This window comes from Eublepharis macularius, chromosome 12, assembly GCF_028583425.1.
Source record: "Eublepharis macularius isolate TG4126 chromosome 12, MPM_Emac_v1.0, whole genome shotgun sequence".
In the NCBI taxonomy this organism is placed as follows: domain Eukaryota; kingdom Metazoa; phylum Chordata; class Lepidosauria; order Squamata; family Eublepharidae; genus Eublepharis; species Eublepharis macularius.
Window position 1 is genome coordinate 79,578,151 of NC_072801.1, and position 17,168 is coordinate 79,595,318.

At 51.0% G+C, this 17,168-nt stretch overlaps 1 protein-coding gene across 1 annotated transcript; it reads left to right on the top strand.

Moving 5' to 3' along the window:
- Positions 1-475: 475 nt before the first annotated feature.
- CHRNB1 (cholinergic receptor nicotinic beta 1 subunit) lies at positions 476-15,692 on the top strand. The gene is made up of 11 exons (XM_054995153.1): positions 476-605; positions 928-1,067; positions 1,682-1,726; positions 3,042-3,151; positions 6,187-6,295; positions 7,204-7,351; positions 7,904-8,095; positions 10,507-10,730; positions 12,303-12,478; positions 13,975-14,122; positions 14,937-15,692. Exons 1-11 carry the CDS (start codon positions 554-556, stop codon positions 15,075-15,077), a joined length of 1,485 nt encoding a protein of 494 aa, XP_054851128.1. The 5' UTR covers positions 476-553; the 3' UTR covers positions 15,078-15,692.
- Positions 15,693-17,168: the final 1,476 nt, after the last annotated feature.

The window sequence follows — 17,168 nt, forward strand, 5'->3', positions numbered from 1 at the left end:
CCCCGCCCCCCAGATGTGGTCGGGGCACAGTCTGTTTTGCTCGGCTTCGCCTTGTGGAATTTTCTCCCCAGCTGCTGTGGGCCTCGTGAGCCCTTCATCTCCACAGATAATGCAGACCTTTGACTCCAGCCCTGAATGGCTCCTCTTCCAGTTCTTTGCTATTTCCTGTTGACGGCGTATTGGTTGCTCTAATGGACTCCAGGGTTTCCCCACATCCTGAGGCTGTTGCTGAGTGCCATAGGGATCAGTCCGGCTCCGTGTTTAACCCCAATGGGCCAAAAAAGCTGCCTCCGCCTGGTGGCGTAGCTCTATTTCTGCTTGAGATCTGCGGCCAAAGAGGGCTGGAGAGCTTTCTCGGAGCCGCCTCCTGGGACAGGTGGCCAGGCCGGAACCTGCTGCAGCAGCTGCGGCATGCCTTTGGTAACTCAAGATAGTTCCCCCTGACCCATCCCTCTTGCACTGCAGTGGCCAGACGGCTGCCGGCACCCATCGGCAGTGCTCCTTGGGCTCAGGAAAGGGTGGGGGTCCGTCTGTCCAGCAGCATACAGAGGACATGGCCCTCAGCGCAACAGTTTGGGGGCTCCTGTGGGCTCTCTCCTCCGTGGGTAAGCATTCCATTCGCATGGCCTGCCTGTCCCTGCCAAGGGCACCCAGAGGTGGGGGTGGGCAAATGACGGGGACTGTTCCAAAGCCTTTCCCATAACCGGGCTTTCAGATACTTGGGCATTTCTGAAATCTGATGAATTGTACAAATGTGCAAATGACTTTCTTGCCTTCTTTTAAGTAGCTTTTTAAAGAGCATTTAACCAGAAACGAGTTGCTCTGTGTGTCACAGGGCTTAAAAGAGCCCCTGCAACCAGGGAGGCCAGTAGGCAGGCAGCTGCTCCCTCCCGCACTGCAAGGCCCTCTCTTGCACTCTCTACCCAGCTGTGACGGCTTCGGAGACAGAAGGGCGCCTGCTGGAGGCCCTCTCCCAGAACTACAGCACAACGGTGCGCCCAGCCAGGAGCATCAGCGACAAGGTTCCCGTACAGATTGGAATGTCCCTCTCGCAACTGATCAGCCTGGTGAGTTCTCCTTTGGAGTAAGTGCCTTCAGGGTGCAGAGGCAGGGCCCCTCCATGCAGAAAGGTGTGGTCCTGCCATCACCCCTCAGAACCCGGAGCAGAACCTAGTTTGGCCTATAGTGGTAGGCAGGGCTTCCTGCTCCCTTGGAGGAAATTCCTCAGGGCAACTGCGGTGGGTGATATTGATGAGGTCTGGAGAAGATGGTTCGACTCTGCAACGTAAGGAATGACGGAGGGCTGAACCCCTGGACCGCACGTGGCGGGTGCCACGGCCACTCTAGACTTTGGCTTAGGTGAAGAAGTAGTTAAAAGGCAGCAGTGGCAGCAACGACAACAGCTGAAGTTTGTTGCTGGCTATTAATAACTCAGCTATGCAGGGGACTGGTACAAAGGCAGATGGCCCCTCCCTATAGACAAGCCCCCCTCCCAACAGGCACACCTCGTCTCATACTGTAGGCATTTCCCCCCCCTTCCTTTCCCCCCCCCAGCCAATTCAAACCACGGGCTGCCCCCCAGAACCATTTTCCCTATCCGGTGGCTGTAGAGAACCCGGAAGTCGTCAGAACAGAGAGCTCGTCTCCCTGAACTTTCCTTGGGGCTTTTTTTTTCTTCCAGGATGAAAAAAACGAACAACTGACAACCAAGGTCTATATGGATCTGGTGGGTAAAAATCACACCGTGTGTCTGCCTGGCTGTGTGTGTCTGTCACACCCACACACACACACAAGCTGCCCTCCAGTCATTCACCAGGCTGGGGAAGTTGATACAAATCCAGTTTGGTTCCAGGATGCCTTGTCAACCATGCACGGGATTCGAACCCTTCTAAAAACAGAAAGGAGAGGGAGTGGGGAGAACTTCCTCAGGTGATGAAGCACTTTCAGAAGGCCGTAACACAATCTGGCGCCCCGAATTTGTCCTGGACTTCCTTTTTACCTCAGAACCGTAGAATCATGGAAGGGACCCCCAGGCCTTGATTGACATGTGTCGAAGAGGAGTGATCTAGTGGCCCAGGAATGATTTAAGTGGTTTTGAAGACACTGTAGGTTAATCAGTCTGGGCTCTTTTCTAAGAATTTTCTCCTTGCAGTCACAGACTTCCAAGAAGGCAGTGAAAGGCCGTGATGTGTGGAGCTTGATGGCCTCCAACAAAGATTCCATTATCTGTTTTTTTTTAAAAACGCATACCTTGATTCTGGGCCTCATTGGGTTTTGGTGAAAAAACTTGTAGGCAGTCTTATTTAAAGGCCTGGAAAACGCAAAAGACTTGGGTGGAGTTAGTAGCAAGCTTTGATGGATGGATAATGAATTGATTGGAGGCATGGGTTCAAATCCTGCCTCCCCTCTGGGGTGCTAAGACAGAAGGCACTGTCTCTCTACTGCCCATCGTGAGTGTGTGAAACAGGAACAATAGTCACTATCCTTTCAGGGTGGGGTGGGGGGATGTGTTGCATCTGATAGCGAAGGTCGGGGCTTTTTTTCTGGGAAAAGAGGTGGTGGAACTCAGTGGGTTGCCAGCACAGGGGGCAACTCTTGGCGGGTGGTGGTGCCCCTGGTACCACATGTGCGTGCGCAAAGTGCACATATGTTTCCAGGGCCAATGATGTCACTTTGGGTCAGCTGGAACAAGGGGGGAGTTTTTAAAAGTTTAAATCACCCTTGGCAAAAATGGTCACATGGCCGGTGGCCCCGCCCCCTGATCTCCAGGCAGAGGGGAGTTTCGGAAGGCAATCTCAACTCCCCTCTGTCTGGAGATCAGGGGGCGGGGCCACCAGCCATGTGACCATTTTCAAGAGGTTCCGGAACTCCGTTCCACCGCGTTCCAGCTGAAAAAAAGCCCTGGTGAAGGTAAACCTGATCACTGGATGAGTATCTGACATGAACCTCACGCACACACCCCTCTTATTCCATCTCTCGCTGACTCGTCCCCATGGCTCTGATGGCACAAACAACCCTCTATTTCTCTCCATGGTTTTCAGACATGGACAGACTATCGCCTCACCTGGAATCCTGCTGATTACGACGGGATCACCTCCATTGGGATCTTTTCTGAGGAAGTGTGGCTCCCAGATATAGTCCTAATGAACAAGTGAGTACATATGAAAGCTGGGAGCTGTGAAAACGCAGCTACTTCAGGGACGGGGAGAGGGGGTCCTATTTCTAAAAGGGACCCTTTATCTCCTGTTGCCGTGATGGTTGTCTCTTGGGTAAAGTAGCAATATTTTCAACATTCATGATTGCATGGTTTGGTCTGTAAAGCCCGGCTCTGGCTTGTGTTCGCTTCCTTATGAATCAAGAGCCGTTCACTCAAGACAGTTTTTCTCCAGCTTGGAATGTTGTTGTTGTTATTTATGTCATTTATAGTCCGCCTTTCTCACTGAGACTCAAGGCAGATTACACAGTATGAGATTAGTACAATCAGTAACAAGTACATTGCAATACAGTATGTCAAGGACATTTCCATAAACAATGCCATAGGGTAAATAGATACAAGTTTAAAAGACATAGTATTAGCAAGAATCCAATACAGAGTAGAAAAAATACTGAAGCAGAACATAATCAATTCTAGGACTGACATTAGACAACATGGAGCACTGGTGGTACATAGGAATTTAAAGCAGCAGATAATATGGAAGGCAATATAGTGATGAAGTCTATGATCCCCAACTCATTAGTTAAGCATCTGAGACCCCTTCCCTACATTACAGCCCTCCCATTTGAGTGAAAAGCCTTTTTGAATAGTTCAGTTTTGCATCATTTACGAAAAGTCAGGAGATTGGGGGCCCTTCTGAGTTCCTCAGGCAGGTCATTCCACAGGACAGGGGCCACCACAGAGAAAGGCCGTGTACACGCTGCTGCTGACTTCACCTGTGTGCAGCCTGGCACCTGCAGGAGACCCTGTTCAGATGCACATGTGAAGTTAGTGGACTACTTACAACAAGCAGTTGTATGGATAGAAGTTCTAAAATGAAAACTGCTTCCTCTCAGTTATTTCCATGAATGGTTCTTGGTGGGTAATTGGGCTGGTCTGCAATAGGACCACAAGATTCGAGTCCAGTGATAGAGACCAACTAGATTTTCAGGGTGTGAGCTTTTGCGAGTCAGAGCTCCCTTCTTCAGATACAATGCCTCATATCTGAAGAAGGGAGTTCTGACTCTCGAAAGCTCACACCCTGAAAATCTTGTTGGTCTCTAAGGTGCCCCTGGACTCAAATCCTGCTGCCACGAGTGAAACATACACTCAGCAGCCTTTCGGCTGGGCAGTATTATCACTATGTTAGGCAGACCCTGTTGCGGATGACAAAAGCCAGATCACTACACACCCCAAATAAGGTCAGGATCCTTCTCTTCTTGCAGGACAACCCCAGATATGCAGAAAAATATGACTCTGTAAACTAACCAAAAGGGGAAAAATATAAAAAACCTGATTGATGTGGACTGAGCATTGTCCAGGTGGCATGCAGTGCCAAGAATATGGAAGTGGTTGGAAAGGGAAACTGCCCGCTAGGCCACTGCCTAGCAGAAGGGGTTTCCACGTTGTTCCCTCCTTTTGCTGTGAGTCCTGGGAAGGAAGCCCCCAACTTCCTCCTCTGTTTGAGCCAGTTTCTTGTCAGTTTCTTGTCCCCCACCCAGTTCTTTTTCTGGGTGGCAGCAATATTTATTTATTCAGTTTTTATACTGCTTCTCTTCGGTTAAGATCTTGAAGCGCTTCACAACAATTACAATGGTTAAAAACAATACAAAAATATAATACTCAATAAAATTACAATAAAACAGCCTAATAAAATAATTTAAAATCACTCTAGTCCCAACCCCAGCCTATAAAACCCTGCAAATAACATAAAAATTGCACGTAAATAAAAATACACAGCTGTTTGTTCTGCCTCACAAAAGAATAGATCCAGAGGAGTTAGCCGTGTTAGTCTGTAGTTGCAAAATAGTAGAGTCCTGGGCCGATTCCACACGACTTACCTGAACCCGGGACGTTGCGCTACGTTGCGGATCATGCCAGGGAAAACGCGAAATATCGTGTTTTCTCGCACGAGATTTGCGCGACATCGGTTAGTCTTAAAGGTGCTACAGGATTCTTCAATATTTCACAAAAGAATATTAGTGTTGGATTCCAAGATGTCTGTCTGCTGTGGTGGCTGATGTTATTCAGGGCGAGGGAAACAAAAATATAATTCTGAGAGGCAATACAAATAGCAAAAGCATGTGCTGAGAGAAACTTCTTTGGAAAACAGAATTTCCTCCCAATAACGCTTTTAAGTACCATGTTGATTCTGAATTGTTCCAATGAGATTCATCCACCCATGGGCATTAGGGTGAGGTGGCTAAATATACTTTTGGAGACTGTGCCGCTATAATGCAAGTTATTCTAGGGGGACTGGGGAAACCTTGGTAATGCTCTGAGTCCCATCTGAACTGAAATGTAAAAACCTCTGGGGTAGCGATTCAGGGAGGGGGAGCATTTGCTTTTTAATGTTATTTTTAAAAAGAACAAGAGTCCAGTAGCACCTCTAAGACGAACAAAATTTGTGGTAGGTTATGAGCTTCACTGTGGCTCACGGAAGCTCCTACCCGACCACAAATTTGTTAGTCTTAGAGATGCTACTGGACTTTGGCTCTTTTCTACTGCTACAGACAGACTAACATGGCTACCCATCTCGATCTAAAAAAAGAACACAACCATATCAAAATAAAATGCAAACATACAGAGAAAACTGTAAGTGCTTCAGTTATTACAACTGTACATTCAGGATGGTTCCTTAGCCATAAATAACATATATTACATTACATTATGTTATCCTTAGAGTTAATAAATGGGTGAGAGCTGCTTTTCAGTAGAGGCCCATCAGTTCTCTTGCAGGGTGCCTCTCTTCTCCGGATGGAAAAAGTGGTCACAAAAGGGATTTCTTGTCCACTGCCCAAATGCCGCTGTTTCTAGGGTGGGGTGGCTGCTTATGCCAGAGATCCTGGTGCGAGAGTGCTTCTGCAGAGCTGGAGAAGGTGTTTCAGGACCAGGCCGGCTTCCCTCATGCCGTGGGATGAAGGGAGGGGTTTCAGTGGTTTCGAAATGTGCCTGGGGGGGTTAACGGCCTTCTCTGCCCCCTCCCCCTCTAGTAATGACGGCGGCTTTGACGTTGCTCTGAGTGTGAGTGTCTTGGTGACCAATGAGGGAATCGTTCGGTGGCAACCACCAGCTGTTTACCGGAGTAGCTGCAGCATTCAGGTGGGCATCTCGGCATGACCTGAGACGGGCTGCACGCCATCCCCGTGGCCGCCCCCACTCCCTCCTCCTGTACCACCCCAGTCATGCCACGGGGGCTTAGCTTGAACCTTGCCGGCAACGGTATGAATCCAAGATGCCAAGGCCCGCTCCCTCCATGCCACCCAGAGCCTCCATGGCTCAAGAAGACCTCCCCCGCATCACCAGGGGATTTGGGCCAAGAGATGTAGAGCTGGGTGTCACCTGCAGATTGATGGCATCCGGTTCCGAGGCTACGAATGAGTTCTCCTAAAGGCTTTACCTAGAGGATGCGAGTGAGCCCTGTGGGACCGCACCAGATCATTCCGGTACTGAAGAGAGCTGGGTCAAATCCACATTACTCATTCTAAGTCGCATGTTCCCCGCATTCCCAAGTGCCGGTCACATTACCTCACTAAACAGACGCATTTCATTCACATTTCTCCCAAATATGTGGTCACAGGTTTTCAACGGGAGTTTCACGGTGGCCGTGAACGGGCCAATGCGCAATTCACGTGGTTTTTTTAAAAACCACCCCCCTTCCAGTCTCCAGCACCCACCCTTGGAGTCTGTTCCATGAGGAATGATTTAAACCAGTCCAAGGCACATCCCTTGGTGCCTCCTTCCGCCGCCAAATGCCTCAACAGGAGGGCATGATCTACTACGTCAAAGGCTGCAGATAGATCCCGGGCAAGAAAGAGCAGATTAGAGACTGGGCGATAATTGGCCACACCATTTTCGGTCTAGGGGTGATTTCTTCCGCTGTAGAAGGTGCCACACTTGTCAAAAAGGAGGTTTTGAATAAGCAGGGGTGCATTTCCCATGGTAGAGGGGGCAGGGTGTAGGGTGGGTGCTGCTTTTCTTCTGACCCCTTTGTATTTGGGACGGGACAGGTCACCTACTTCCCCTTCGACTGGCAGAACTGCAGTATGACCTTCCGCTCATACACCTACGACGCCTCCGAGGTCACCCTTCTGCACCCACGGAAGGAGGATGGGGAAGAGCTGAAGGAGATTATCATCTACGAGAACGCCTTTATTGGTGAGCCTCTGCTGGTCGGGGGAGGCACGTGACATGGGGCTGTGTTGCCAAGGATGTGTCTCTCGTTCTGTCTCTCAGATATTCATTGCATTGGGCCAGCCTTTCCCTGACGCCAGGGCCTCCATAATCACAAAAAGTGTGCCTCTGGCACACAACACTTGTGGTGGCATGGGCAAACAGCCTGAGTAGCTCCGCTCAGACCTGACTGGGAAGGGGAGCTAGTTTCGTGTCATGGTTAAGAACGGCAGGACTCTAATCTGGAGAACTGGGTTTGGTTCTCCACTCCTCCGCTTGAAGCCAGCCAGGCAGCCTTGGGTCATCATCACAGCTTCTCAGAGCTCTCTCAGCCCCACCCACCTCACAGGGCGATTGTCCTGAGGGTAATAATAACACACTTTGTAAACAGCTCTGAGCGGGCGTTAAGTTCAATATCCTCATCCCCTTCTTCCTGTTATGCATACCAGAAACAAAATGGCAGACACCAAGATGGAGGGTTTGAGTGCGTTGTGTCCAAAGACGCTTGGCTTTCCTAGCACTCTCTTCTTCCTTCAGACAATGGGCAGTGGGAGATCCGGCACAAATCGGCCCGCAAGAACACCCTCCCTGGAGACCCCCTTTATGAGGACATCACCTTCTACCTCATCATCCGCCGCAAGCCCCTCTTCTACCTCATCAACGTCATCATCCCTTGCGTCTTGATCACCATCCTGGCCATCTTTGTCTTCTATCTCCCCCCGGATGCAGGTGGGTACCCAAAGCCCGGCCTCTCAACGGTTCCAGCTTGTCAGGGACTGCCTCCCCTTTGAGGCTGACATTTTCAAATCAGGTTCAAATATGAAAGCCCCCAACTTTAATCACACAGTTCCCCCAAATTCCCCTGGTAAACTTTTGTGGCAGTCAAGATGTCCATCAGACAAAGAGACACTTCCCACACATCTCAAGCCGGCAAGATTGTTCCAGCCAAAGTCCCTTTATTTCCCAGATTTTGGATTCTTCAGAAGAGATTTCCATCTGCCCATAAAACTGTGCCTTGACACCCAGCCTCCGGCCTCCAAGAACACTCACCCCCTTGCAGATCTACATATTCTGTTTTGTGGCTCTCCTTGAAACATGATTTGCCTGCTGGCTGTTGTCTATAGAGGGCTGACAGGTGTGGCCAAAGGGAGATCATATTCATAAGCACGGAACCTGTTCAGATGTTTATTTACTCAGGTAGCGGGGGATGGAAAGCCCTTTCAGTACTATTCTGGAAGCAGCTGAGAAGAACCGCTGGCTTCCAGGTAGCTCAACGCGCAGCCTCTTTCAACCCAGATTTAAAGGAATCCTTACTTACAGTTAGAGCCCGTGAACGAGACATGGTTCCATCCGAAGCAAGATACATCTTTATTGGTCCAGATTTATTCGTAGACTAGCGGTGAATTCATAATAGCTGTTGCATCCTTGCTTGAGGGGATAAGATCCGAACAAAGGGAGGAAGAGGACCATAAACTTTTAACACCTTCACAGGAAGCCTACAATAAACTTCTATGTTGGAGGGGGGACTACAATTCCCATGAGTACCAATTGTTAAAGGGACAGCACATAGTTCTGACTACACAGATACTGAGGCTTTCTAAGCTGTGGTTACAGTACAAGTACCAAAGACACTCGGCCAGACAATCCAAGGTCTGCCTGAGGAAAAGGCAGGCAGCTCCCCATGGGAGGCCCATAGGTGGCCATACCACCCCCAGGTTCAGTCCCCATATTCAGAGGTGTGCTGGGAAGGGCTTTTTCCTGCCTGAGCCCCAGCCCCTGGTGACTTGGATTTTAGGCTAGACTGGCTGGAGTGTCTAGGCATAGCCGAAGACAGCTTTGTATGTTCACAGAAGACCAAATGTTTCCACTTGAGCCATCCAGAGAAAATGCAATAATGTGTAGGGAGCGAAGGCACGCAGCTACCGGATTCCAAGTCAGCCCCTTGGGCCCCTTGGGCCTTGCCTGGGGCTGAGCTGATTTCCAAGGGGCGTTTCCTTTTTCAAGTCCTGGAAGTTTCTTCTGTACTGTGCTCCATTCCTCCTGAATTCCATTTGACTAGAGGCTCTGGAACGGGAAGTGGCCTGGTTTGCCCCACCTTTCAGCTGCTTCCATCGTTCATCTCTCTCTCCCTCCTCTCCTCTTGTTACTGATGCTCAGAGATCAAACCGTGCCCAAAAGAGAGCAGGCAGAATGTCTGAATAGGTTGTGATTTGTTGGTTCCAGTGTTTTGCTGTCTTGCAATGAACCTCAATCATGTAGCAAACGGCGCAAAAGACCTGGATGAAGAGAAGCAAATGATGCTGCTCAGCACCCTGTCAGAATTCATCCCCCCCCCCCGCCCCACAAACCCCAGAACTGCTCAAGTGTTTCTCATTCATTGGTTCCGCTTTGGAAGTGAGACCAGGCCATTTAGAAGGAGAGGAAGTCCAGAATTGTCCTTTCCTAGAATTGTCACCCGTGTCTGGCAATGGCTGTTGGGACTCGTGGCCAGGATCCTTCCCTTCCCAGCCCTGCTGGCTGGAGAATGAACCTGCCACCTCCGGCATGTGAAGCCAGTTGCTTTGCCCCCAAGCCAAGGTCAATGGTGCATGCAAAAGAACCTGGGTACTGCACCCACTCGAGGAGATATTCACCCCCCTCCAAAGCGGACATGCGCTGCCATGGCAGGAAATGGAGGGGGGGGGAGTTTCTTCTCCCTCCCAGCCAGTCACAGCACCAACCAGCTCAAGAAAGCTCAAAACATGTTTAGGCACCATAAAGCAGAGTTCCTCTGAACATGTGCAGAGTGATTCCTCCTCACAATTGAGAGAGCTTCGATTTAGCAGGCAAAGTGTTCTGATCTGATTCCCGGGCAATGGGCTTCCAGAGACAATTAATTGTGCGTACAGCCTGTTGGCTCGCCAGCCGCTACAGACTCCCTTCACGGTGGATTTCAGTGGGTTGTGGGTGCGATGAGCGTCCTCTGCACTGTGTGGACTCCGCTTGCGGCTGTCCCTGGAGGAGCAGCAACCTGCCCGTTGTGCCTCTCTCTTTCACGCCCGTGTGCTGGAGTCTGGGTGTCCGCTCCGTGCCGTGTTCTTTCCCTCTGGGGCGGAAGCCTTTGCTATGAGTGGCCCTTCCTCCTTCTCCGCTTCACCCAGGGGAGAAAATGACCCTCTCCATCTTCGCTCTCCTCACCCTGACGGTGTTTCTGCTGCTGCTGGCCGATAAAGTGCCGGAGACGTCCTTGGCTGTGCCCATCATCGTCAAGTACCTCATGTTCACCATGACCTTGGTCACCTTCTCCGTCATCCTCAGCGTGGTGGACCTGAACCTGCACCATCGCTCGCCCAACACCCACGAGATGCCCTTCTGGGTGAGGCAGGTAAGGCTTCGGGTTGTCGGAGGGCACCAGGTGTTACCTCGGACCGGCTGTGTCCAAGAGGAAGAGGAGCCGGTCTGTGGTGAAGCCAGATCCCTCTTGCAACTCGGGAGTCACATCTCAGCATCCCCAGATCATTTTGCCAGCCTCTCCTTACCGACATGGTCAGTCAGGGTCACCGTTGTGGGCCCAAGTGACAGACGCCCAACAACTGTAAGCCAGTTTGAAACAGTGATCAGGCGGGTAGCCGTGTTGGTCTGCAGTAAAAGAGCAAGATTTGAGTCCAGTTGTATTGTAAAGACCAGCAAGATTTCCAGGGCGCAGGCTTTCGAGAGTCCCTGCATCAGATACGTCGGTTTGAAACAGTGGCCGTTTCCACACAGCTTACCTTGTTGTGGAAAATAGCGAAATCTTGTGCAAAATCATGCAAGAAGACGCTGTTATCGCGTCTTCTTGTGCGATAACAGTGTCTTCTCGTGTGATAACAGTGTCTTCTCGCGAGATTTCGTGCGAGATATTGCTATTTTCCACAACAAGGTAAACTGTGTGGAAACAGCCAGTTATAGGTGCCGTGGATGTCCCACACACCGTGAGAAGGAACCCGCTGTGGTTTCTTGAGGGTCTGAAAATTCAATTTTAGAGAACTCTAGTCCCTTCCAGGCTTCGTTGGCTGAGAGGCATATCTGCACAATGCATGAAAACCAGCTTCAAGCCCGCATAACAAGTTTGAAACCGATTTCTATGTATAGTTTAGATGTGCCATCTGCAGGGGTGGGGGAGGGAATCTGCTTTTGTTGAGAAAGGATGATAGGGAGGAATCGGTGGCAATGCAGAATCAGGGCTGGGCGTGGGGTTCCCAGGTCCCTATACGCTTCCAGTGGGAAGAGGGGATCCAGAACTTCCTACTGAACTCTCCTCCTAGAGAGATGTGACGACATCACTTCCGGGAAGTGACATCATCACGCCGGCCATGGGTATACTCCTGCCTGTTTGGAGCCAAAATTGGCCCCAGTGAAGCGCAGGAGCACCCCTGTGGCCGGCGTGATGACGTCACTTCCAGGAAGTGATGTCCTTGTGCCCCGCCGGGAGCGCACCAAGTGTGCATTCCCAGGTTGGCTGCCAGTGGTGGGCAATCACTAGGGGGTTGCCTCCTCCCATTGATCGCCAGCAATTGGTGGACAACTGGGGAAAACTCCCCGGAGATTGCCCACAACTGGTAAGCCTAGCTGGGCTTCCAAATCAGCATCTTCTGGGCATACCAGGCTATTTCTCAGGGCCAAGCTACACATGACGAATGACACTTGAACGGCAAGTGGATTGAGTGGAGGGCAAGTGAACAGGGAGAAATACACTTGCTGTTCAAGTGTCATTCGTCATGTGTAGCTTGGCCCTCAGATGCCTGCCTTCCCAGCACCAGCTAGTTCCGAAGCTCAAATTTGCCCCAGCCTCTGTCTGTGACTTCTACGAAATCTTACCTGCCTCGTGCATTGCCTGGATGGCCAAAGAGGGCTGCAGGCGAGGTGGGCACCCACCTGCCTGGCCCAGCAGACTCCCTCTGTCTCTCTTTCTTTCTAGATTTTTATCCACAAACTTCCTCGGTATTTGGGGCTGCGTCGTCCAAAGCCGGAACCCACCCTCAAGCCTGTCCCCCTACCCCCCAAACAGGAACCTGTGGTGAAAAGCAACCGGCGGGTGGATGAGTATTTCCTTCGCACCCCTGCCTGTGACTTCCTCTTCCCCAAACCTAACAGGTGAGTTCAGGTATCTGGCTAAGAGGGAGGCTAATGGAAACAGATTTGCAAGCCCCATTCCCTCTTGGTCCAGGAGCTTGGGAAGACCCACACCCATCCCAGGTCTCCACCCTGTGACACCGCCCCTTTCCCTTACTCCGGGGTGGGGGGCGGGGCGGGCACCAGTTTATCACTAGTTGAGCAACTGCTGCCACCAATAAATCTGAATGAGTATCTCCTGCTAGATGGATTTGTACGTCAAGCATTGCCATTTGAAGGCTCCATCTAGTTGCCAAGTATCCCGAGCTAGCATGGAGACAGTAGATCCCACTTTTGCGCTTTTACACCTCAAGGGCGGAGAGCTCACCCACGGCTCCTCTCCTTTGCTGCCCTTTGGAAAGCAGGAACAACCAGGCACAGTGGGGGGGGGGGGGGAGAGATCAGACATGGCTTTCAAAATATTAAAAAGTTTAATAAACAGTTAAAAGGAGCACACATGGTCTGTGCAGGGCTATCGAGAAATGGGGAAAACATACAATCCTCTAATTCCTAAACTCCATACTTATTCTAAATGATGTTTAATTAAGATAAGCTAGTAACCCTTGAAGCTGTAGCCTTAATAAGTCCAGCATTACCTTAGATGTCAGGGTTGGGACTTCTCCCATTGTCTTTTGACTCATGTGCCGTTTCCACACGGCTTACCTGCTTGCGTTATGTCCCGGCAGATCGCGCCAAAAACGCGGAAGATCGCGTTTTTTCGCGCAAGATGGAGCCCCAAAGTAAAGACTTCATCCTTTGTGGTTTGTGCCCATCCGAGAAAGACGAGCAAAGAGCATAAGAGAGCTCCTCTCATGTTCTGAGAATTTATAATCCCCCCTTGGGAGTCCCTCTCATTCTGGGGTCAGTCCACATGTTCCAGACTCGCAAGGAATAAAAATAGTTTTTATCTTTCCCAGTTTCTGCCCTTCAGGTATGACAATCTAGCAGAGGTGTTAAATGCTAAACCTTTTGCCTTACTCCAGCCAGAGCCCTTTGCGTAACTGTGCTGGAGGGTTCTGTCAGTGGGGTTAGTTCCCCAGGCACACACCGTTCCTCTTTGCCAGATATGAACTAGCAGCCAGGCTCCAGTACATGGACAGAGTGCAGTCCCAGTTACGGGAGTACAAATGTGATCTTTAGGGTGGAGGGCGTTTCTCCACCGTCGGTACCCTTAACTCTGCTCAGCCAGATGGGAAGCTTTCCTGCAATCGAAGAGGCACAGATGACAGCTCTTTTGGCTGGAGAAAAGCTTCCGTTGTGGCCATTTGCTTCTAGAGTCGGCGTTGCCCTCACTCTGAAAGAGCAAAGAAAAACACCCAAAACGTTCCTGCCTTTTTTCACAGCGGCCAACATTTTTCATAGCAAGTTCCCCCCTCTTTCAGCTTAGCCTTACCAAAAAATTGCCACTCCAGCCCTGACGGAGCCCGGGGGTACTGCTTGAGTCCCTGGGGAACCCACTCTTTTCTTCCCCTTCCCAGATTTCAGCCGGAGGTGTTCTCCACGGATATGAAGAAATTCATCGAGGGGCCCAGCCACTACCTCGCCCTCCCCCCGGACCTGAAGTCAGCCATGGATGCCGTCATGTACATTGCCGAACAGCTGCAGGATCAAGAGGACTACGATGCGGTGAGCGGCTGGCAGGGAGATGGCAGGGGAGGGGGTGCCCATCCAGCAGGGCTCCTGCCCTGCCCTGATGCCCTGCTCCACTTGAACGAGCAAGGAGTTCCCTGCAGGGACACGCTTGCCTTGTCATGAGACCAGCTCAAGCTGCTAAAAGAGTTTTTGAACTCCATTAAGAGTAATTGATGGGGGAGGGGGCACAGGTAGATCTGCCCCAGGACATTCTCTTGCACTCCTTGAAATGAACAGATGTCCCAGACCTCAGTTAATCCCGTTAACCCTAGTTGGATTTGCGCAGGAGATTCTCCTGGGAGATTTGCGGCCTCTCTAGATCAATGGAAGTAGCTAAGCCAAACCAGTGTTGATCTGGTCCCAAAGGGCAGGCCAGCTGTCCCTCCTCTTTGCCTGTCACACGCAGGGCTTTTTTTCTGGGGAAAGAGGTGGTGGGACTCAGTGGGTTGCCAGCACAGGGGGCAACTCTTGGCGGGAGGTGGTGCCCCTGGTACCACATGTGCGCGCACAAAGTGCACGCATGCTCCCAGGGCCAATGACGTCACTTTGGGTCAGCTGGAACAAGGGGGGAGTTTTTAAAAGTTTAAATCACCCTTGGCAAAAATGGTCACATGGCCGGTGGCCCCGCCCCCTGATCTCCAGGCAGAGGGGAGTTTCGGAAGGCAATCTCAACTCCCCTCTGTCTGGAGATCAGGGGGCGGGGCCACCAGCCATGTGACCATTTTCAAGAGGTTCTGGAACTCTGTTCCGCCACGTTCCAGCTGAAAAAAGGCCCTGCTCATGCATGACTGTCTCTGCTTTCTCCCAGCTGAAGGAGGACTGGGAGTATGTGGCCATTGTGGTGGATCGCCTCTTCTTCTGGACTTTCATCACCTTCACCTCTGTCGGTACCCTCACCATCTTCCTGGATGCCAGCTACAACCTGCCCCCCGAGCACCCCTTCCCCTGAATTCCTGCCCTTCTTCTCTACACTGGGCACCCTCTTGCCTTTCCAGCCACAAAGACCTCAAGGCCCACCAGGAGGGCAACAAGGCAGAAAGAACTTGAGCACCTTCACGTCTGCCATCAGCTCAAACTGTCAGTGGCGTCCTCCGGATTTTAATCTACGCTGGAAGTGAGCGGTTGAGCTATTGCTGTGGTTGGCTGTCAGTTTATAAGCATTAGGTGGCTGCGAGTATTTGGCCTCATGATGACCCACAGAATTCCTGCTAGCGGAGCTCCAGTAGATCTATTCATGAATTCAAACAATGTTATAAATAATGACAATTCCCTCGCATAAATTAGAAAATATGTTAAACTCTCCTTACTTTCATGGAATTATGATGAACGTACCAGTATGATGTGAGACTATCCCAATGGGCTAAATAAGTGTCCTTTTAAACTACGCCAGGAGTCGCAGTCCTACTTACTCCCGATTTACCTATCCCGTAGGCTTTCTTTTGATATACCCTGTGGAGTACCAAAAATGAGAATAAAGACCGCTGTGCTCTACAGTGAACAATCCCACAACACCATTTTTGTGTGTGTCACAGAAGACGGAGATCTTCACGGAGCCATCGGATGTTTGGCTGCCCCCCCCCCCGTCACAATTTAGTTACAGAATCAGTAGCCCTAGAAGAATCAGCCCCAAGCAAAGTGCGGGCACACTCCCGCAGCTGACGCAATGGGGGTCACTTTTGGAAGTGACGTTGTGCCTGCTGGGAGAACACATACCACACGTGTTCCTGGGGTGCCTGCCGGTGGCGGGCGGTTACCAGGCAGCCTGAAACCTCCCACTGGTCACCAGTGACCAGTGGGCCAGCAGGCAAACTGCCAGGAGGTGACCCACTACCAGTGGGCCCCCGGGATCCCTGCCCCCAGCACTGGCTGGAAACAGAGAAAAAGACAGAGGGGATTTTTCTATGACAGGCAAGGGCTGCTGCGATATGCTCTGTGCCGCCACTCTGTGTAGCTCTGCTGCTTGAAATCAGAAGAGGCGCCAGCCCTCTTTGCTGGAGAGATCTTTGCTTTTGTGCCTCTCAAGGACTCTTACATTCCCTGGCTTCTCACTGCTGGGAAGCCCCTGAGGGCAGGAGGAGGGAAAAGGCCCCAGAAGAGTTCTCACCCACTTTCATGTTTTGTTTTAAGCATCTTGCTGTAAATTGAATGGCTGTAAATAAGAATAATAAACAGAGGCTGCAACCCCCTGAACCCGAGTGCTAGACTGCAACATCGGGGGAAGGCCTTCGCCTCTAAACCTTGGCCTGTTTGCTGGCCCCTCGTGGCAACTAGTTGGCTGCTGTATGAGACAAGGTGCCTGACTAGACGGGCTGCCGTTGGTCTGGCCCAGCAGGGCTTCGGATGTTCTTGTGTTCTTATGCCCATTGCCACACATTACGCCTCGACTATTTATCTACTTCTTCAATTTCCCAGCTTTCTTCCCAACAGGGATTCCTTTCTCCCCAATCCAGAGGAGTTAGCCGTGTTAGTCTGTAGTTGCAAAATAGTAAAGAGTCCAGTAGCACCTTTAAGACTAACCAATTTTATTGCAGCATAAGCTTTCGAGAGCCACAGCTCTCTTCGTCAGATCTGACGATGCGTTTGGCGAAGAGAGCTGTGGTTCTCGAAAGCTTATGCTGCAATAAAGTTGGTTAGTCTTAAAGGTGCTACTGGACTCTTTACTATTTTTCTCCCAATGGAACCAAAGCAGCTTACATTGTTCTCCCCTCCTCCGTATTATCCTCACGGCAACCCTGCAAGGTAGGTTAGGCTGAGAGAGTGTGACTGGCCCAAGGTCACCCAGCTAGCTTCCATGGCAGAGAGGGGCTTCGAACCTGGGTCTCCTGGATCCTAGTCTGACACTCTACCCACTGCTCCACTCTGGCTTTGTTAAAGGGACAGGACATTGTTCTCCAGGCCAATTGGCAACCCCGGGTGAGTTACTTATTGCTCACCCTCCTGAGTGCTCTTTAAGAACAAGGGCACAGTCCAAAGCTGGTCCTCCCTAGAAAGCGGCTCCTGAGAGCGAGGCCCCTGGGGTGAAGGGCCAGAGCTGACTAAT

Bases quoted from the DNA above. Each gene is read 5' to 3' on its own strand.
- CHRNB1 (XM_054995153.1), top strand. From the start codon at position 554: ATGGCCCTCAGCGCAACAGTTTGGGGGCTCCTGTGGGCTCTCTCCTCC. The intron at 1,727-3,041 runs GTGGGTAAAAAT...CATGGTTTTCAG, and splicing joins CCAAGGTCTATATGGATCTG to ACATGGACAGACTATCGCCT. The intron at 7,352-7,903 runs GTGAGCCTCTGC...TTCTTCCTTCAG, and splicing joins CTACGAGAACGCCTTTATTG to ACAATGGGCAGTGGGAGATC.